General features: G+C 41.7%; 2 protein-coding genes across 6 annotated transcripts; one reads left to right on the top strand and one right to left on the bottom strand.

Moving 5' to 3' along the window:
* Nucleotides 1-56: 56 nt before the first annotated feature.
* Nucleotides 57-6,841, top strand: znf106b (zinc finger protein 106b). Of its 5 annotated transcripts, none has more exons than XM_042094897.1 (10): nt 57-319; nt 562-643; nt 855-916; nt 1,844-2,053; nt 2,186-3,469; nt 4,105-4,384; nt 5,120-5,201; nt 5,311-5,459; nt 5,630-5,690; nt 5,878-6,841. In XM_042094897.1, exons 2-10 carry the CDS (start codon nt 575-577, stop codon nt 6,126-6,128), a joined length of 2,448 nt encoding a protein of 815 aa, XP_041950831.1. In that variant the 5' UTR covers nt 57-319; nt 562-574; the 3' UTR covers nt 6,129-6,841. The 5 variants fall into 5 exon arrangements, with proteins under 5 accessions (XP_041950831.1, XP_041950829.1, XP_041950830.1 ...); XM_042094895.1 differs by having other exon boundaries at nt 459-643; XM_042094896.1 differs by having other exon boundaries at nt 445-643.
* A 112-nt stretch (nt 6,842-6,953) lies between these two features.
* On the bottom strand, nt 6,954-20,174 carry LOC121711357 (calpain-3-like). The gene is made up of 22 exons (XM_042094899.1): nt 20,079-20,174; nt 19,681-19,953; nt 17,947-18,016; nt 15,777-15,895; nt 15,463-15,596; nt 14,649-14,817; nt 14,318-14,401; nt 13,978-14,132; nt 13,574-13,734; nt 12,554-12,711; nt 12,295-12,306; nt 11,827-12,035; nt 11,682-11,715; nt 11,285-11,311; nt 10,521-10,592; nt 10,294-10,351; nt 10,108-10,172; nt 9,732-9,800; nt 9,482-9,560; nt 9,183-9,299; nt 8,869-8,927; nt 6,954-7,306 (listed from the first exon to the last, which is right to left on the bottom strand). Exons 2-22 carry the CDS (start codon nt 19,939-19,941, stop codon nt 7,280-7,282), a joined length of 2,139 nt encoding a protein of 712 aa, XP_041950833.1. The 5' UTR covers nt 19,942-19,953; nt 20,079-20,174; the 3' UTR covers nt 6,954-7,279.
* Nucleotides 20,175-22,237: the final 2,063 nt, after the last annotated feature.

The raw sequence follows: 22,237 nt of genomic DNA, 5'->3' as shown, positions 1-22,237 counted from the left end.
GACTAGGCGCAGGCAAAGGCTGCTTTTTAATGCGATTGGCTCCTTGAGTGTCAGTGGGCTGACAGAGCTCTAGTCATCAAGCACGTGTGTGATTTCCCTATGTTTTACTGTGTATGGTGATTTCTCGCGTTGCAGCAAAAACATGGCGTCCATGGACGCGAGTTTTGGCCGTGGTTTTGGCTCTGAAACATTGCATTTGAAAATAATGATATTCCCTCGGTTGTTATGTATATAATACGAATTATTGAGTGATATCTATATTTTCTAGAGGTTCGCTATTTACAGTCAGTCGCACGCTGTCTGTTGCAGTGCAGTCAAAGTAAGTAACATTTGCAGATGCTAATATAGTTAGCTGCCTGACTGACTTAAATACCACCTAAAATGCATTTTGCAATCTGCAATGGCAGAGAACTGTATCTGTAACTGGAGAGAATTGCTGTATAGTTTTTCTTTTTCAGAATAAAATATATTCAGAGATGTGTTGTCATTCTATGGTCTCCGAGCCAGTAAAATGTCACTGAGCATCTTATCAACGGTGAAATATTTCATTAATGCATAACTAGCTGTTATCAAGATGACGAAGGCACCGAAAAAGAAAGGCTTGACGAAATGTTATGTCTGCACGCACAGTTACAAAGCAGAGGTAAGCATTACTTTTATCTTAACAACCTTTACCTACACCCAGTATAGGCCTATATTATATAATAAGTAACTTATAATATATTATATTATAAGTGATAAAGTACTGTGAATATCCTAGGTTTGACTGTAGGTCTAGACTTTAATGTGTCTTCTGTACCATTATGCATGCAATATAATGTCATGTATTAACGTCTCTCTTCTGATGCCCACAGGAGGTAGATGAACACATGAATGGTGTTACCCATCACCTTGTGTTGGAACAACTATATAACAAGTAAGAACCAAGTCAAGCCAAGAAAATCCTCATGATTTCTGTAATGGCAAATGTGTCACCATGTATTGGTTCTACCTGTGCTCTTAAAGGGACACCAGGCAAGCCTGATGCTTTTTCTCTACGAAACTCCCCCTCGCTCGGTCTGAAGCTCTTTTCCTTTTCTTTGCATCTTCCGTCAAGGGTTTTCGCTGCTTCTTCGCCGGCTCTGCCATTATACACACGTTTGCAACAATCTCTAGCGTTTCGTTAGCCTGCCTCTGTGCTGTAAACTGATCCTGCTTCGGTCGGCGGGTAGGATACACCGAACTTGCAAGTGGGATATTCTTCCTACAGGCAGTAGGGGCGGGCGAAAGAGCCTTCATTCGCCCCGCAATGAGTCATTTAACCATATACCGACTTACGAAGATGATTAATTAACACGAAAACGTTGCCTGGTGTCCCTTTAACACAGGTGATTTCACTAGTTAACTGATCTATCTGGTTGATAAGACATACTAATTAGATTTAGCTGATTTAGTAAATGGTTGGAGCAAATATGTGGCAGGATTTACTAAGTCAGACTTTTACACCTCTGACTGGTGCGTTCAAATTCCTTGAACAGACGTGAACGTATGTGGCGAACATACAGAGCTGTCTGAACAGATACATTTGACGGATTTTGTGTAAACATTTCATCTCAAGGTAACTCTCAACATGTTTGCGGAGAACTACCTCCTGAAACTTTGTGAGTGGGCTTTGGGAAACCTTAGTTGAAAACTCAAAGCAAACAGAAAACTGTGTCTGCACAACATCAACATGTCACCTCTGCACAACATATCACCTCTGCAGAAAGAGCTTTGAGAAACTGTTTATATTTGTTGTAGTCCACACAGTTCTGCCTCTGTTTAAGTATATTTGTTGAATTGATTTTCATTTGTATTAATTCAGGAGTCGCCCCCACCATTGCCTGGTCTGTGGATGTGTATGGAAGGGCCTAACACTCTACCGGCAGCATGTTGGAACTCCAGCACACAAACAGAAAATCGCTGCACTGGCAAAACAACGCCGCAGTGGTGCGAATGTGGCACTAAAGTACACAACCCCTCCGGACCTGATTAACCTGTGCAGGGAGCGTGACCGACTGAACACCGAGAACAAGTGAGGCCAAGTCAAAGAAGTTACGCTTTCCTGTAAAGGGCTTATTATATAAGTTGTCACATACTGTAGGCTAGATGGTTGCTTTTTATCTTTGACTTAACTCATGAAGCATCATTGTTGTTTTTTCAACAGGGCCAAGAGAAGACTAGAAAAGATTAATGCTCGGAAAGCCAGGCACCAGGGAAAGGCCTGTAACAGTAAAGGCACGCAGTCCAACAGTACACATCAGCATCCACATCCACATCCATATCCACATCACCAACAGAACAAGGAGAACAACAACAGGTCGAGTCAGAGCCCAGGCGGCGAACCTCGTGGGCGTTCTCCGTCACCTGATTCCCCATCGAGCTCCTCAAACAGGGAGTGGGACGGGCCCGCTCTGCATCAGGAGGTCTCTAGCTCACAGGCAGATGGAGCCGGAAGCAGTAGGACCGGTTCTGTGTGTTCAGAGCCAGAGCCAGAGCCAGACAGCAGTCACGCCGCAAGATCCAAAGAGCAAGGGGGTTCTTTCCAAAGTAGCGGGTGTGACAACCGGCCGTCTGCAAGCCAGTTCTTCTCAGAGATCGACTTTAGTCTGGATTTCACCAACGATCTGCTTCCCCCAGTGGGGGCCCTGCTCTTTGCACATCCACCAGCGGTCAAAGCAGGGCCGTCCAAGGGCAAGGGCAAGGGCAGCAGCCATACCGGTGCACTTTCCACAGAAACTGCTGACGGCAATCAAAATGCCTCACCGCAGGCAAAGAGGTCAAGAAAGAGGCCGCTGAACCCAAGCGAAGGACCACCTGGCTCCTCAACCGAGCACAATCGCCAAGAGGACCTTCCCCGGGCACCGGGATTGGTCAAAGCTCACGTGCAGCACATCTCCACCATTCTGCGGCGAATCAGGAAGTCCTTGGATGAGGAAGGTCTGGCCAATCTGCAACCCCCCAGCACCTCAACCACAGATGATGATGGGCACAACAGGGTGCTAAAGAAACTAAAGACCGAGCACGATGGAGATGGACATAATTCTGAGGAAGGGACCGGTGTTGAGGATGAAGAAACCACAAACTCCGACTCCAGAGAGACTCTCCAGCCCACACAGTCCCCTAAAAGCAGCAGCAGTAGTGCAGCTGACCCACCTTCTTCCTCCCAGAGCAGGCTGGGTCTCCCCGAGCTGCTCAAACGTGACCTGAGCCGCCTCAGCGCCAAGAGCGGCGCTCACCACGAGCCCAACCTGACGGCGGCGCGGCGAGTGCGGACGCTCAGCAGCTCACAGACGGGCGAGGCGGAGAAGGATGTGGCGGCAGGGCCAGGCCTGAGGCCCACGCTGCAGAAGCTCATCAACTCCACGGTGGCCAAGAGGAAGGTTAACTGGAAGGAGCTCTACCAGGAGTACCACAAGAAGAAGAGGCTGAGGGAGAAGGGCATGCCCAGGTGAGAGAACGCCTACGTCACACAGCTTCAGAAAGTCCTACCACGTGTTTGTTCCAACCATTCCAACCATTCCCTACACTAATTCACGGATTAGGATAAATGCAGCGACCAAATTTCCCTCACGGGATCAAAAGAGTATATATACTTATACTTACTTATACAAGCTGATACTATGGTTAACTGGGGATCACATTGGAAAATAACGAAGCGCCAGCTGTAAAGCCTTACACAACGCTCAGACCATAATAAATCAAAAGAAGTTCTATCTCGTCCCTAAGTTACACAAACATTGCATTACGCTTTGAAAGTTGAACTATGTTCAAGGCTCAAAGAGTTTTCCACTTCTGTGAGCCAGTCTTACAGTAGTAGCAGAAGGCTGATTTTGGCAATGTTTTACCACGCCATGTGTAATTGCTTAAATGGCTTTTGTGATCCTTGAGTGTCTGCTTCAATTGGGACTTGTGTGTACCTTTGCTTTTTTAAAAGATCTTTGTTAAATTAAGAAGTTTATCATCTCATTAAGATTATATAGTAGAAGATCAGTTAAATAAGTATCTTCCACACAGAGCTTGCTTTAGCATTGTATCCAAACAAAGAACAGCATTTATAGAAACGGCTTCAATGTTCCTCCACAGGTTTGGTATTGAGCTGGTGAGTCCAGTAGTGCCGCTCCCAGATGACCTTCACCTGGAGGAGGTCCAGGACCTGCCCTTGGGAGAGGACTTTCAGTGGGACTCTATAGACTTTGACACCAGCGGCTCTCCAATGTGCTGTGAGGATCCAGTGCCTGAGGAACCCTATCTAGAAGACCACGAGCCCTCAGCTGGGCATGTGGACGGGGACACTGGGCCGCACAGACCTGCAGGGGTCTTTGTGAAGATAGAGAAAGATGATTGGGGTCAGAGGGATTTGCAGGTACATTGCTTCACTGCTGTTTAATTTCCGTAAGGGATAATGTATAGAACGCCGGTCATTATTGGGAAAATAAGTCCCGACAGGGCGAACCGGACCCCGACGCGCCAGCGGAGGCTCCTGAAGGGACTTATTTTCCCAATAATGACCGGCGTTCTATATATTATCCCGCTTATTATACGGCTACTTGCCAAAACTAAAAAAATGTGAACTATGTTGTATGTCTCTTTACACTTATTTGTTAACGTTTCGTCGTGGCTTTTGCTGAGCTTTCACTTTTGAATGAAGTTCTAATGCAAGAAGTGACCGGATTACTTGCGGAATGATATGAAACACTTAAATCGGCAGCACAAAACCCGTTGCCATTGACAGCGGTAATTATATGTTTGCAGCGGTAATTACATGAAAATATTTTACCGTAGAACGTTGGGAAATCCCATTCAAGTCAATGGAGCGTTCTACTAGCATTGTGAAGAGCCGTATAATAATGCTTGATAACGCAAGTGAAATGATCTCAAAGGCTGTTCTGTTGGTGATGTTTTTTTTCTGCCCACCAAGGTAGCTTTGTTGCTGAATTTGTTTTTAATGGTTAATAGGCTTGTTTGTTGATTGACCGCTGTGGGAAATTCCCTACCTTCAGCACTAGGAAACACCTCGCCTGTGTATATCTGGAAAAAAATGGAATATAAACTGGAAATATTCAGTAGTATATGTGTAACACTTTTTCATTTTATTTAGGATGTTCCATCACTTGCTGAATCATCATGCCATGACAAAGAGGACCGACCTGGATCAGAACGAGCAAAACCCAAAAAAGAGAGTACGAGGAAACATTTTGTTTTAGATATAATGCTATAATGCTATAACTGTGACATCTGGAGACCTCCATTGAAATCACTGACTTTTACAACCGCACTGGCCAATTGCAGGGCAGGTTGATGAGCTGCTGGCGGTGTCATTAAGAGAGGAGGAGTTGAGCAGCTCGTTGCTAAATCTGGAGGACAGTTTGACCCAGGCGCGTGGCACCCTACAGGAGGCCTACGTGAAGGTGCAACAACTCCTGATGGTCAGGGAACAGGTGAGTTTGCTTTGCTGTAAGCGCAACAGTAAGATGTGTGCGTGCGTGCGTGTGTGTGTGTGTGTGTGGCTGCGTGTGCCTGAAATGACATCCATAGGATCCGATAGTGATGATGAAGGAAAAATGTAAGAGGGTACAGATTTTGTTTAACCATTATGCTCTTTTGCCAGACTGCGAGTGACATTAATGCACTGAGGGCCAAACGCATCGAGATCCTGAGGTTCATGCGAGGCAAGGACCTCTTGTACTCTCCAACTTTGACACATTATGCATTAACAGTATGCGTAGGGAGCTTGAGAATCCATTTAGTGGCATTATTAGTTTGCCAGTCTTCCATGAAGCTGACGTGTTGCCCACTGTACAGCCTCATCACCAATCAGCCTTGTAATGTTTCCTTGTCCCGCTTGCGACCCCGCAGATGGGAGTAGCGCAGATGATGGAGAGAAACAGAAAACCAAGCGCAGCCCAGAGCGATCCCCCCAGCCTCTGAGCTCCTCGCAGCCCGATGCACTTCCTGGTCCGCCCCCTGACGTCCCTAATGAAGTTGCAAAGTGTGCGCCATCCACGGTGAGGCTGGATGAAGCTACACAGCTGGCCGTATCCATGAAAGAGGAGCCGGCCAGCCCTACTTCAGGTCAGGGCCTCGAGGTTTCTCCTGTAGCCCTCTGATGCATGTTTGTCAGAGTGGCGCTTGTTCTTCGCTTCTCAGCCATATGTTTCTTTCCTGTTTTCGTATAATGCTATCCAAGACTTGATAACTTGAAGAGGACTAGAGCAGCATGACACTTTTTTGGACCATTCCCTTTTGAGTGTAATTTCAGTATTTTCATCCAGTGTTCACTTGGATGAATGTACCCCTCCTTTACACCAGAGGGCGCCCTTGACCTCACTCACAGTCAGGGTGCACATAGCAGTTCCCTTCTGTTGAGAAGTGTGGTGTGGCATCACCAGACTCTAGGGACACTCGCATGGCAAGGCCCTTCTCACTGCACTGACACTAATCATATAACAAGCTATGGGGAAACTGGGGTCGGGGAAAAGAAGTTAAATGTACAAAATATTTTTTCTTTTTTTCCTGTCGTTGTTGGAAAGAGCAAATTTTATATTCTAATAAAGTATGCACTCTGTTCTGAATTAAATGGGGAAGAGAATGACCCTTGTTATGTTTAAACGTTGTCCAAATGTGTTTTTTTTTTTTTTTTTTTTTTCTATCAAGGCATTAAATAAATTGTACATAATTTATTAACATGCATTGTGCCATACTTGGTGTTTATGTTTTATCACCAGTGTATAATTAATCCATTGTTTATGACAGTTGGCTTTCTGAGAACAGGTTGCAATGCTTTGCCTTGATAATACGTTTATTAAAAAATCTTTTTTCATTTGATGGATATTTCAAATATTTTTGGTATCATTATAATGCATTCGCTGTTATGTTGTACTTCTTTGATATTATAGCCATGTTTAGTTACAGATTGAATGAAGGCAATGCAATCAGTTAAAAATAAGTATTTATTGACTTTTTTTTTACAAAAATGCAATTGGTAATAATCAAAAAAAGTCAATTGTACTTGTAAGATTGTAGTTTGTAAGGTCACTGGCCTGGTTTTCCAAACCAGCTTGAGACTTTACATCCAACCATTAGCTCAGTTCACAAGGCAGGAGAATCCATAGAGCAGCACAAAGACCAATTGCAAGTTGTCACTCCAGTTTACTTAAGACCTGTTTTGGTCAGTCTTGAGGTTTCATGAATTAAAAATGTTTTCTGGGCCATTTCCAGAGAACCCATGATGATCAGTCTTGTGCATCCCGACAGAGATCTATGCATACATTGTCAGCTGCAGCCACTACAGAGAGAATACAGTGAGTGAGAAGTACAGTTAAGTACATGTACACAAAGGCATAAACTGGCATTGTCACTCAGACCAGGGGGGTATTCAAGAAAGCAGGTTTACTGATTTAACTGGGTATGTTAATCCAGAGTAAGCGGTAAACCTGGATTTTCAGTTTCAAAATTGTCTGGCTATGTAAGTCACTATGGTAACATAGGCTCTAAACTAGATAAGGGGGATGTTTTGTTCAGGTCGTGTTCGGCTCTAAGCTAGATAAGGGAGATGTTCAGTTCTGCACAATGGTGTCTGTTTTTGAGGAAGGTCCTATATTGATAGAGAAGCACAGATAATCCATGCTATTCACTGTGAGAGGGTGATAAGACCACAACATGATATCCTAAACAAGTTTTTGCGAGAGTGCTACTGTTTTTCAGCGAAATCCTTATTATACTTGAACAACATTCTTCATCCCTATGTTTCTAATGTTACGCATTGTGGACCCACCTTCAGTTCTTTTCAAATTATGTGCATCACTCTCCGTTTTTTTGTGACTGGGAGTGTTTTGTACAGAGGCAGAGTATATCTGCAACTGTTTGACGGTCGGTGCGTAAAGTTTGCATTGCGCTAAAGCGGTTTCTGCGCAACTTCATTTATTTTCCTAGCCACAAACCCACGAGGATCATTAAAGTGGATTTTCAGCAACTGGCAGGTCAACATCACTTGATTTAAGTTTCCTAAATTTGCACCAAAATTATCTTTACTGGTGAGCTTTCAATTAATGGGCTTTGGCTATTTCAGGCTTTTCTAATGTCATTGGCTGCATTGATGGGACGTAAGTGCCCATTAAAGCGTCATTCATAAACAAGGCAGATTATGTCAATAGGAAAGGTTTCCACAGCATAAATGTCCAAATAAGTCTAATGGATAGGCTATATGCCACCTATATTTGTGGATGCTCTCTTAATGGTGTTGATGTTTAAAACACATTTTTATGTTAATAATTGCCAGATTATATGATGCTTCACATCTTATCACAAACGTGGAGGTAAGAGCAGTGCACGATTCCAGGATGTACCGGGAATCTAATTTGAACCACAATTTCAACAGGGTGCGTTAGGCCTATACCTTATGGGAATATCATCAGATCCACTACAGGCTAATTAATGTGTAGGCTCTAACTTAATGCTATATGTGCAATTACAGGATAATTTGATGGGTATCTTAAGAGATAGAGGATACCATGCCCGACACTCATCACCCCATAGCCTACCCTGATCCGGATACTAGAGTGCAAACAAGGTTTAACATGGCCCAAAGCAGAACGAAACCATTGTTTCGCTGTTTTCACTCATTGGTTTTCGTCTCTCAATAGATGATGTCTTTATAAATTTGTTGTGAACGTGCACAACTCTAGGTTAACCAACACAGCAGGGTTGATTATTATCCCTACTAATATAATTTGTAACCGGTGTTTTAGAACCAACAGCTCACAGGTTTAGACAGTTAGTTTAGAGTTAATCTCAATGTTTGTTAAACCTTTCTGGAATAACATCCAGTAGGCAGTATGACGATCTTACCTCTACAACGTTCAACTTTATTACACCGTCTCCGTCTTTGTCAAAGGCTTGGAATGCTCCTGTGCAGAGACCAATAAGAGGGCTTTTCAGTACACCATACCAAAAAGAACAATTACTTTCATTAACCTTAACAATATGATAAAATATTATTTACAGATGTCTACACAAGTCTATACACTGCATTCTGCACTATTTCATAATCCAAGCTAATGAAGGAATAAGCACTATGCTGCAACAATGACAGTTCAGGAAAAGCTAGCTGGTATTTTGTAGAATCCATAGTGTTCTAAGAGTACAACAGAAGGTCTCCTTACGGAACATCCCTTCGAGCCGAACCATGCAGCTGATGTAACTGTCAAAGTCCAGTTCCAGGTTCTTGTCTGCATAACGCATGGTTATGATGTTATACAGCTGGTTATTGAGACGGAAGCCTACGTGGAAGAAATAATTAAAAAAAATATATAAATATAAATGCCTCAATATTGAAACCAGCCAGCATTGAAATATGTTCATGGGATTGGTATGCATGAATGCTACATATAAATTGATTAATGATATATTATGCAGCCTAATTCCAGTAAGGTTTTCAAGGAACTGCGCAGTCTAGCCTGACCTGCATCTTGCACAGCGTTCCTCATCTCAAAGCTGCTAATGGTGCCAGATTGATCTACGTCGTAGCGTGTGAAGATCATCTGCAAAGCAAACAACAAAGCATGATTTTTTACCTGCTTGCAGAACAAGTTCGAGACAATCCTAATGTACATCCGAGTTTCAAGACTGAAACAGATGGGTGCAGTTTAGAGGGGGGGGGGACTCATGAATGACTGTGGTTATATATGGACACATAAGAACATTATGAATACCCGCCACTGCTTGATCTTATTCCACAGGTGTTTGAACTCTTGCAGGTTGATTTTGCCACTGCCGTCTGTCTGAGAAGATAGTCAAGGAATAAAAGCACTATCTAAACTTGCATTAGGCATTTGCTGAAGTGAATATGATTTTGATTTGAAGGTTACTGAAGACATCTTTGACTAGCAGAGATGATGGAGATGTAGCTACAGTACTGTTGTAAAGCTCAGTACTGCATTTATACTCTACTAAACACTACCATTTTAGATTTTCTACAACTGGGCTTATTGTTACAATGTAGTAGTAAGCACAGGAAGATTAGTAGTGAACTTGTCTGCACAACAAAGGCTTTATGACATTATGACTTTTAACATCTGTGAAGGATACATCCATCAGAGCGATCATGCTTCTGCAGCTTTCCAAACTGAAGATCGCTGCCTTCAGGTCAATGTCTAAATGACAGTGGATGCAGAAAATAAGAAAATAACTTGACAAGTCATAGAAATGCTACCGTGTAGTAATAGGTTAGCATTTCGAGATGTGAAGGCTCAGAGATGTGACAGAGGAACTCACACTTAGCTACAACCCCATTCAAAAGAATTTTGAGGTCATTGGCACATATCTCCATGTCCTGCTTGGGCAATAGCAAAAAAGAAAGAATGGATGAGAGAGAGAGAGAGTGAGTGAGCGAGCATCATATAGGTGGGTATCCATGGATAATTGTAACTTAAAACTGGACATTTTAATTACATTTAAATACATCTGATTTTTTTTTCATCGTAAACTCATTATAAACTCACCGTCCCGGCAATCTGCTGGTAGATCTGCCTGAAATGCTTGTCCTCCTCACTCTCCTCTGGAGGTTGGCCAAGCTACACAAAGATGAAGAAGTATAGCCTACTACAGGTATGTTTATGCAGACATGAATTAATGGATATGACTGGATAAACAGATTGATGTTTGATGATAATGTCATGATGACAAATACACATGAATAATAAATAGGTTGGTATGAAGAAAAGAACCAAAATGTGATTAAGAAAAGACAAAAAGGAGTAGGATCTTTGACAAGCTTTACAATATTACATTTCGATCAGAATGCCAGGGATTACTGGAAGCTTAATTATTCAATCTTGCTCTAGTCCAGTGTTTCTCAAACTTTTTCAGATGAAGGACCACTTAACCAATAAAAAACGCACGGACCACCTAGCTAAAAAAAATAGATTAGACCTACTTCAACAGTATATCAGCCTACACAATAGGCCTACTCACTGAACCACCTTGCTTATTGTCTTTGCACTTTTCATATTGTTTCAGAGGATTTATATGATTTAAACTGGCATATCTTATATAGACAGTGTTGCAGAACTGTTTGGATTTACATACAAGTTGGTTCAATATTGCAAACAACTCATCTATATTATATTTTACCACGTCTGCTCGCGGACCACTTGGGATAGCTTGCGGACAAGCAGTGGTCCCCGGACCACACTTAGAGAAACACTGCTCTAGTCAACGGCTGAAATTTACATAATCGTTGAAGTCAACAGCACTCTGATCATACCTTAAGCTTCCTTTTTTCCATGGTTTCCTGTGGATATACAAAACACTTAATTAAACACCTCATTATATCAATGTTTTTCCTATAACATAACTGACAAATATACTGTGCATGGGAAAATATACCAGTGAATACTGCTGAACCAGCTCACATTTTGAGGACAGCCTGGAACTATTTACCAAAATTTCCCAACTATTACCCGCGGCAGTTAATATGGTATTAATATGTTTTTTTTATTTTTTTTTTTAACTTGCATAAAACCCTATCCTACGGCTTATACACAATGCGGCTAATACACAGGAAATTACTGTATTCACAAGAAAATGAGGATATCAAGGTGTTCAATTCAGACTAGAGTAGATTATAATAATGACAGGTCAGAAGGATGAAGATCACTCACCGGCCGTTCATCTTGAACTGGATCCTCGATCAGTCTAACAGGAAAGCATAGGCCAGCTGTCAGTCATCACCATGGTAACACACAGCTTTAGAGATACTTGAATACACAGCCAAATAACAGCAATCAACCCTTCATGCCCTCTTACCTTGATGTGCTCTTCTTCTCTGTGAAGATTCTGAGAATGAACTCACACTCCAGGTTAGGGTCAAAGGTCGAGGGCACAATAACATACTCCCCAGGCTTCAGCTGAACGCGTTCAGTGACCTCCCTGAGGTTGACGTAAGACTTGCTTTTTGCCACTGAGCTGTTCTGCTGGAAGAACGCTTTAGACAGTGGCGTGTTACTGCCATGTAACTATAAGGAAAACACAGACAGTGAAACATATTAACAAACTGACAGATGATTATTGTCCCTCATTTTTAAATATCATCTTGGTAGTTCAACAAAAGCCATATTTTCACAGTGAAATAACTTGTTAATTCAAGATCTTAATTCAATCTTCAACTGAGTCACTGAAGAGTGACTTCTTTCTGTGCCAACTTCCCATGATACACACAAGCTACTTAGGAACGCAGCAACCAAAGGCAAGGTTCTCCTCCCCCAATGGGCCTACCTTCTTTGGCACCTGAAATAATGAAAGGAGGCATTGTCACAATTAAACCTGTTAGTACCCTACAGTGAAGCAAGATTAATCCATGTATTTGTTTTGGAAAATATCCCATATAAACAGGAGTGAACAAAAAAGCACTAATTTCCTAAGATCATACTTATTCAAGAAGGATGTCTTGTATTACATTATATTCTAAAATATTATACTATAGCATGTTGTAGCGTTTTATAGCATATTATGTCCAGTAGGAAATCTGAAGCACCTCATAGACAAAGAAGCCAATGGCGTGGATAACTGGTCCCATGAGGTGCTCCTTTCGTCTCTCCTTCTGCATGAGAGCTATGACCATCGTACATCCTTTCCCCCCATCATCCTCCTCCATGAGCCGAATGCGGTACTGAGGGTTTGTCCAGAAAGTGTCTGTGGGAAGAGGTATAAGAGGAAATGATTATATTCACGGGTTCCAAAAGCCTGAAATTATCGGTAACACTTTACTTGACAGTATCGACATAAGAGTGACATGACACTGTCATGAGACATGAACCCTAACCCTAATCCTAACCTCTAAACCTAACCCTAATCCTAACCCTAACTTGTTATGACAAAAGCCAAATGTCGCTTAATAACAGAAGTGTTGTGTCATAAACATTTATATATATAGATATAGTTTTTCTATAGTTTTTTATATTACCTTGCCTACTCTCTTATATGTCCATATTTATTTTATGCTGGTCTCTAGACTTTATTCTTGCACTGTTGCACTGTTGGACTTACTCATTTGCACCATCACCATGACACTCACTCACACAGAGCACCTTACCTTACCATGCACAGAGAATCACAGGCTCAGTCCCTGCCTCAGTCATGGCAAGCGCCTCATGATTAATCACCCACTATGTGGATACTGTTTTTAGACTTGATTTAGATTTAGTGTTATTTAGTATAATTTGTATTTTAGTATATTCTTTATCTTCTACTGTCCTTATTGCTTAGTTGTGTTTTTTATATTATATACTTTTAATTACTTTTTTCTGCCATTAGTGAATGTTGTGTGTGATGTCTGTATGCTACTGAGACCTTGAATTTCCCCTTGGGGATCAATAAAGTATCTATCTATCTATCTATCTATCTATCTATCTATCTATAACTTGTTTATGACACGTTCATGACAGTGTCATGTCACTCTTATGTCGATACTGTCAAGTAAAGTGTAACCAAATTATCTCACTTCCAGGTTGAGAGCCCCTGTGTTAATGTGTTGTGAATGTTCACTGGACCTCACCTGGGAAGTTCCTACAGCCTCCAGCGGAGCAGCCATTCACCCAGCGCCCCTCGTGGACGGTCACTGTCCAGTTTGCCATGCAGTCATTCTTTAGCGTGTCAGGGGTCAGGTTGCAGATCTCCACCCGGGTGAAGTTATTGTAGAAGTTCTCATAAGACATCCTAGGAGCACATAAGAAGGCAAAAAATTCAGGTCATTCCTTCACGATTCATGAAATTCAGTTATTTCACTGAGCAGATAGTCAAAGTGGGGGTTGAAAACATGTGTGAATGAACTTTCACCACAGCTAGTCTCTATCACTAAAGTGTATGTTTGTGCTTTATGTTTATGGTTCTTATCAAATGCTTTTGTCCAAAGTATGTCTTGTTGATCACAAGAACCACACCACCATTCCTCTCCCTTACCAAAACTCGCCCAGCTCCTCAACTGGCTGGAGCCTCTGTTTCTCCTCCTCTGAAGAGGCAAGGGATGGCCAGTCTTTAGACTTGCAGGTGGGGAGTGGGGACACCCCCCAAGGGTCTCTGAGACGCATCAGACGAATCTGGATGTCCTTACTATCCTGCCATTTAAAAGAATTATTAAGGTAGATTGTTTATCATGGAAAGGATCATTAAGTTTGTGCATCTCAACTTTTACTGCACCTTGAAATGGAAATCTGAGTATATGACTTAAAGTATATGCGTATATGACAGACAGTTTCCATATTAGATATATAGATAATCAGACAGATAGCCTTCTTCTCACCTGTTCAACACCAGTTATGGAGTAAGCATGTCCTTTTACCAGACCGGTGGGTGTTCTGACTGCACGATTCTGTGGGACCAAGTCCTGAGAGGAAAAAAAACAGAAATGGGTTGTGAAAACTTTTTTTACTGTTCCTGGATCAGGTGGCAAACTGACTCTTACACTCCATCCTGTTTCAAGGGTTTATTTTCTCAGAAATATTTTGATTTGATGTTGATTGATTTGATGGTGAATTGATAAGATAAAAATGACTTTTTCAGTGTTATCTTTAGAATATCACAGGCCCTGAGAGAGGGCCTATGAATGCGTTCTCTCTCTGCGATAGACTCACCTCTATGCCACAGCACATGAGCGAGCCTCTCTCAAGGGCCTTCTTCATGATCTGGAACAGCTCCTGCTGTGTCTCCCTAACGTGGAAGTACTCGGTTACGCCACCAGTAAAGTCCTCCATGGCTTCCAGAGTGTTCCCTCCACTCAGGGCCTCATATGAGCCGTGCAGCCTAGCGACATAGGAGAGGGAGCAAATGCAGAGAACTGAATGTCAAGATTTCGAGGGAGCAATCTTGTCATTTAAAAAAAGGACTCGACTAAGGTGAGGTTTGTTTAATTTGTGAAGCAATATTGGGTGTCTTGAAAGGCACTCTATGATTAAAATGTACGGTTACACTTTACTTGACAGTGTCGACATAAGAGTGACATGACACTGTCATGAACGTGTCATAAACAAGTCATAAACGTTTATGACATAACGCTTCTGTAATTAAGTGACATTCGGTTTTTGTCATAACAAATTAGGATTAGGATTAGGGTTAGGTTTAGAGTCATGGTTAGGGTTGGGGTTAGAGGTTAGGATTAAGGTTAGGTTTCATGTGTCATGACAGTGTTGTGTGTTCATGACAGTGTCATGTCACTCTTATGTCGATACTATCAAGTAAAGTGTTACCAAATGTACTATTATTATTAAAATGAATGGAAATGAAGCAACAGCAGAGTCTAATCTTTGCAGATTTAATTTGCCTGCCTGTTCCTCCCTTAAATAGTCTCTGATATCTGACCTTTCCACAGATTTGAGAGGCCAATCATATCATTAAAATGTGATGTGACATGGTACAGTACTGATGATTGGTGTATTAAGACTCACTCACTTGGCATAAGCCTTCTCCAGAAGAGCACTCCAGAACTCGTTCTTCTTCCCAGAACTTGTGAAGACCAGTTTATTATTACTTGTTGGAATTCGGTCGTCCACCACAACGTCCACCCATTCTCCATACCGCCAAAACTGTTGTTTCAGTCAGTGCATTATAAATCTTAGTGAGTAGTGAGTCACAGTTACAGAACAACATACAACTAACCCATGCATCCAACCTCTATATTTCTGGTCATTTGCAGAGGATAGCTGACTAGGATTTGTCTGCTGTGACAGATAAATGATCATTTCAGGTGGGCCCACTCACTGTACCTGGAAGTGGAAGATCCCAGCATAGTTCTCTGTGAAGCTCTGATCTGGTGGGATGACCCTGTACAGCAGTTTCTCATTCAGTGTCAGGCAAGCAATGGCTGCAAGAAGCCAGCAGTCACCTGCAGAAGGACACAGCATATTGGCTAGACAGTGCTAGATCACACACAGATTTCAGCTCTACATCCAGAGGCAAGAAGACTCCTGTAATATATCAGAAGAATATTTCTTAATAATTGCTATTCAACTCATAACAACACTTCAGAAGCCACTGACAATTGCATGTGGTGCCAGGAGATATAAAGAGGTCATATATCTTGCTATAACGTGGTAGCCCAGTAAACCAGACTTTTGACTACTCTTCTCTTTGTGCAAAGAGTCTGGCCTGGCATCAATGGCAAACATCTTCTTCCTGGTGGGTGAACACTTGTTTGAAGTTTAAAATAATTGGAATTCCTTTAAACCAATCACTACCAACCAGTGTATCATCATACAGAGAAGTTTCTCTGCTCCACACCCCTTTTTAGGTGCAACAAGCCAGCTAGAATCATATCATCAATTGACAGCCAGCAGTCACACATTTCATCTAGTTATCAATTCACAGGACATTCAACCAGTTACACAACGGTTATGAAGAAATATGTATATGTAACTGACTCATTCAGAAACTATACATTGCCAACCTAATTCGCTTCCCAGGGTCCAGTGTAGAGGACAAATTTAGCTCGTAGCTAACACTTACCATAACCTCCAACGTACAACTGTGGAACTTCTGTATAGCCTAATATAGCCAATTATCTAATTTTAGTTGTAGGAAATATGTTCGTATTTCAAGTGACAGAATTAAGGTATGACTTATGTTTAGTTATGACATGTAAAGTTAAGCTTGCCAAACCTAGCCACAGGCAGCTCTAAACAAAGCCGTCACTTTGTTCGGTGCACTCCTGTTAGTAAACTAGAAAGTAAAAATAGAAATGTAATGGTCTCCTAAATCCCACTTACACACAGATAACTCTCACACCAACCTTATTTTGTGCCTTTTATTCACATTTGATGAAAGATTTAATAAGTATAAGCCCTTTTCGCTCCCCACATTGATGCAGCCTCATAGGTTTCCATTTAATCCAAGCGGGGATGTGTAGCAAATTCAAAGTCCATGCCAGTGTAAAGTAATCACTCTCAGCCATGCCCTCTGTTTGCTGGTTGGTTGGTGCCTCTTGGTTGGTTTTCTACACAAAAAATCTGTTAAAAGCACATCTGTGCCAGTCTACTACTGAAGCGAAATGAAATTGAGCGGAGGTATGTAGCCAGGCTAATAACGTGGCCCTAGCTGTCCAGTGTTAACACTTGGACCCCTAAATAACCACGCTTTACAGATGGTGATGGCTAGTGGGTTATAGGAATCATATGATTTCCACATATGACATTCTGCTGTCTTGCTGGAATGGATTTCTTACCTGAGAGACATACAGATTCAGTATACAGATTGTCAATTTGGGTTCTGCTTACATTATGTAGGGCTATGCATAGTTTTCAGAGCAAAGCAAACCATATCTGTTGACTAGTCTAAGGAATGTTTTAGTGTCCCTGCACAAAGAAGGTGATCTAGTTTTAATGTTCTCATAAGTAGGCTATCAATGAAGAACATTGGCCATTGGTTCTACAAGAGAACTCTGAGAGGTCTCTATTGAGATATTTAAAGGGTTCTGCCATTGTGACCTTGAGCAAGGCACGTAACCTTGAGTTGCTCTAAGGAGACTGGCCTTTATAACAATTGACATTATGTAAGTCGCTTTGGATAAAAGCATTAGCCAAATGAATAAGTAAAAATAAATGCCTACATAGCCTTTGCATTTACCAGGTGGTAAAAAAAGCCCTGGTGCACAGCTTGAAGGCACTGATTCAGTTTATGCCTTCATCTGGACCTGTCAATCACGTCCAGTGACCAACCCCAGGCCCACTCAGCCTTCCCACTCTCCCTTCTGCCAGGGACCCAGCTGTCAGCCTCACTCAAACACTGGTCAGGTTGCCAGTTCCAGGTTAATCCTCCCCTTCCTTTCAATATTCCCACATCTCCTTGAGTCTTTCAGATTCAATCAGGTGTGTAGGGGGAAATACGGAAGTCCTTGTTATATTTGGATGACTGTTACCAGAAGCCAGGACTGCATCTTACCAAGGTCTCCTTGGCAAATGTCTGTTCGGTCAGCTCCGCCAATGATGAACTGGGGATTTTCACAGATCTCCTGTTCCATAGGGAAAACACACAGCTGTAGGCATCATTCTGACAAATGTTGCCAAATAAATTCCTTATAACTCACTCAAGGCTCAAGGCTGTTGACCTGTGAAGACTAGAAGATCTTCATGCCACAAGGTCTGGTTTCAAATCAGGATAAATTTAATAGTATAACTTGAGTTGTGTGACATTATTTCAATGGGCATCAAAACTCTATCTTGAAATTATGTGATGCTTTAAGAGCAATTGCTTGGCTTTACCACGCTATTTCTATAGCCAAACTTAATTTGTCACTACACCCGTAACCTATAACTGAAATAGGTTTATGAAGCGTCAACTTGAACTTCCCTCCTGACACTTGGGAACATGACTCATAATTGATCAAATGCTTGAACACAAGGAGTTGAACACGGACAACCGTTTTAGGTAGGCTACAGTGACAGAAGACACATTGGATTTGAATGTCATTTCAGGATAATTCACTGCAGGCATGCACACTCATTATACATTTCGTCATTTTACAGTAAATAACATCTCTTAAAAGTGATATATGAGTGAGCAGGGCATCTAATTTCTCATATCTGTCTCTCATTGATTCCTCCATCCTTCTTACATTCCTTCCTCATTCCCTTCACAAATTTAAGAAGGAGGGGTTAGGACAGGGGGGAGGAAGGGAGAAATGAGATGCACCTATTTGTAGCTGGCTTGTCTTAGCCATTGATACATGATAGTGCTAGTTTGTAGTTTTGTAAGTGCTTTGGTGCTTTCTATCACTTATGATGCAAGCTCTTCAGATTTTTTCCCATTATAGAATTCAAGTTGCTGTTATTACTGAAAAACCTGACCATTTTGAAAATATCTACAGAACAGAACTAATACTTGCCTTTAGATAGCTTACTTACAATGTGCATTGTGCACTGTATTTAAACCCCCCATAATGCATAATAACAATGCATAATGAAGATAAAGCATTGGTGTGGACTATGTAGCTGAGAGAGGATGATATTGATACCATTTTGTTAGGAAAGTCCAACATTGTAGCTTGGGCATTTCCCGCCCTCACTCAGCCTATGTGCTCTACAGATCCATTGACCCACAAATACTCATGTCATTGGTGGGTAATGATGGGTTGGTATTTGATCTCATCCCAGCACAAATTAACACTAATGCCTCTCACACATATTTATTTAAGCATTGGCTTAACAAGGCATGCTGCTATAATATTACCTCCGGCAGCAGACCTGCACTGTTACGCAACATACTCTGACATATGTAACCTGCACATGGCCTGCTTTCAGTCAGTCAGTGCCAGAAACTGGATTCAGAGTTTGTAAAGATTTGAGATTGAGGCACATCTAAAGTAGGCCTATACAGAAATGCTATCATCAGCCTTCCCTTGTGCAAGAAGCTCTTGTGCTTTTAGTGTAGAGATGCAGTGTGCCAGCTCTTCTGAAATTCTCCCACACATCATCTGCAAACTTTAGAACAATATTGAATTGTGGTCTTTATTCAATTCCTTCAAGATGATGGTGTCTTAAGATGTATTTTAGGGATGCAGTCTAGTTACCTGATTTTACCTGATTATCTGTGGCTAAATTCAAAGACATAGATCTATCCAGCTAAACAGGACACTTGCTATGTAGCATCCCCCTTGGGGGAGACAGGACAACCTACCCGCGGCCGCTTCCATTTAATATCAAGGGGAGCCCTGCGAGTCTTGAAGAGAGAGTTGTTGTTGGCAGGGAACAGTGGGTCTTCAAACAGCACTTTCTTGAGGACGTACTTGTCCCTTAGCTCCTGGAAGGTCTTGAGGCGCTGGGCATCCTTCACGGCCTCATTACGGCTCAGGATGGGGGCATAGGTGTTTCCAGGTGAAGCCAATGGGCCAGCTTCAAATGTAGGTAAAGTCCTTACCTCTGCTTTCTCTTCATTCATGTTGATAATTCACTGGTAACACGCACAATAAATGTTAAGTTAAGAAATTACTTAAAGTCCAAATACTACTACTCCTAAGGGTCTTTGCATAGACTGAGATTAAGAACAGAGAGAGCAAAAAGTATCCCAGTTCTCACCCTCTGTTTCTCTCTCTCTCTCTCTCTCTCTCCCCTTCCCTCCTGCAGCTTTCAGTCCACTTATATGTGGCACACATAACACACACATACAAACTTTTACCTCGGCTTCTCAGCTAACAGCTCTATATTTAGGGTTATGGTGGTGGTGGTGGTGGCGGAATAGGAGGAGATAGGGTGGTGGGGAAACAACCAGACCATTTCTCCAGCTGTCTCCGGACAACCAGCTGAAAGAATACGTCTTGACAGTAAGTGATCACACTAGTGGATGTCTCACATACGTATCTTCTCATGTCCAAATTCCAGAATGGGAACATAGGCTACTGATACATGTTGTGTGCAGTTTGTGGATACTGCAAAGGCCTAACATTATATTTCCCTATAACATGACATGCTATCCCAATATATCCAAAGAGCTTACAGAAGTGTATAACAAAATGGTTGAAGAACAAGTGGAGGGAAAATGCCTTTAATGGCAGCGGTCAGAGATGGGCAGTATTTCTACATGTATTTAAAATACGTATTTCAAATACAAAATACTATTTTGTAATTTGTATTTTATTGAGATGATGAAAATGCCATTGTAATTTGTATCAAAATACTTCAGTGTTGTGTATTTTTGTATTTTCAAAATACTGTAAAATACTTTCTGTGAAACACTGTGATGACATCTATCTAACTATCTATAAAGCACAAAATCTCTGTCTCTGTCTGTCTGTGGCACCCTCGCATGGTCAAGCCCCTCTGCTCCAGTAGAGCGTTTATTTTCTTTTGCTGGACTAATTAACAGGCCCCATATGCGTCGTCTGAATGCAACACTGTTTGAGAAGTTAATTGTGCTTAAATAACTTAAAAGGTTAAAATGCTACCTAGTTTAAATTTCTAAATAAGTCATCCATTTGAATTGTTTGTCTTTGAGTTATTGTCACTGATTCATAGTAAGCAATGTATTACACCAACTGGGAAGTGCAACAGTTGTGGAGTCGGCATTCATAGCCTTCATATTATCAGGCCCTATGTGCAATTTGCTTTTGAGCAAGATCTTACAAGAACATTTCAAAATGAATGGAAAGACATAGTGATGATGATATTTTGCACTCAGCTGTAGCCTAGGCCTGCTATTGGTGAGTCTGTTATAACCTATTTACTTGTATTGTAGCCTATGCAACTATTCTATTAAACGCTGTGTGCTAGTCTATTAAACACTATAGGCTATGACCGCTATGTTCTTACAGTATTTTCCCCCATGATCATATTGTTTCAGTTATCCAAAAGGCTCGAAGGATGCTCTTTATTATATGGCAATTTTGGAAAAATAACTAATAAAAGTGGGGTGAGGTGCCCCCCCCCCCCCTGTCAGTGCTCATGTATTTTGATACATTTTTATACAAAAATACAGTACTTTATTTTGATACATTTTTTGGCTGCTGTATTTTGTAGCTTATTTTTGATACATTTTTAAGGTGGGTATTTGGTATTTAATTTGGAAATACATTTTGATGTATTTGTGCCCATCCCTGGCAGCAGTAGCCTTATGATGGTCACTTATTATTCCCTCAAGTCCCTTGCTTACTTTGTGTCAATATTTTGATACATATTTTGATTTGATTTGTTTTTGCAGGTCTTGCATTCACAGAAAATGTGTGAAAAGCTGGGGACTCACTATTCGCAGTGCTCAGTCTGAGGGGCGGGATAATCGGTTGTCTTTCAAATTCCCTCTGCATGCAATAGGATAGCGCTACAACTCATGAGTCCCATGCATTTTCCCACCAGCGGAGCTAGTTGGCTAGTTCAAACTTTTGCCAAATTAAAAAAAGCTTAACTCGTGCATGCTGTTCGCCAACAGCAACATCCACCTTCTTTGTTTTCATGTAGCATGAAATTCACGCCAAACCGTTGCAACTTTGCCATCAATCATTATGTTAAGCCCACCTACCGACTCTATACACGATGTGATTGACCTTATAGAAGTTACATTTTTCCAGCTCGCAAGCCAACAGAGAGTTGCTAGACTACTCTGGCAGCAAATTACATTTGCCGCCGCTAGGGTGCGTCTAGATCTAGGCTAGTGAAAGCCACTGAATCACTGCAAAAACACTGAATCACTGCAAAAATAGATGAACTGCAGGCTGGATTAGGAGAAACATGGCAGCACTACTTTT

This window comes from Alosa sapidissima, chromosome 6 (genome assembly GCF_018492685.1).
Source record: "Alosa sapidissima isolate fAloSap1 chromosome 6, fAloSap1.pri, whole genome shotgun sequence".
In the NCBI taxonomy this organism is placed as follows: domain Eukaryota; kingdom Metazoa; phylum Chordata; class Actinopteri; order Clupeiformes; family Clupeidae; genus Alosa; species Alosa sapidissima.
The sequence above is the reverse complement of the archived record's forward strand: the minus strand, read 5'-3'. Positions and strand labels throughout refer to the sequence as shown.

Bases quoted from the DNA above. Each gene is read 5' to 3' on its own strand.
- znf106b (XM_042094897.1), top strand. From the start codon at position 575: ATGACGAAGGCACCGAAAAAGAAAGGCTTGACGAAATGTTATGTCTGC. The intron at 2,054-2,185 runs GTGAGGCCAAGT...TTTTTTCAACAG, and splicing joins CGACTGAACACCGAGAACAA to GGCCAAGAGAAGACTAGAAA. The intron at 3,470-4,104 runs GTGAGAGAACGC...GTTCCTCCACAG, and splicing joins AGGGAGAAGGGCATGCCCAG to GTTTGGTATTGAGCTGGTGA.
- LOC121711357 (XM_042094899.1), bottom strand. From the start codon at position 19,941: ATGAATGAAGAGAAAGCAGAGGTAAGGACTTTACCTACATTTGAAGCT. The intron at 12,712-13,573 runs GTGAGGTCCAGT...CTCTTCCCACAG, and splicing joins AGGCTGTAGGAACTTCCCAG to ACACTTTCTGGACAAACCCT. The intron at 11,312-11,681 runs GTGAGTGATCTT...GTATATCCACAG, and splicing joins CAGTTCAAGATGAACGGCCG to GAAACCATGGAAAAAAGGAA.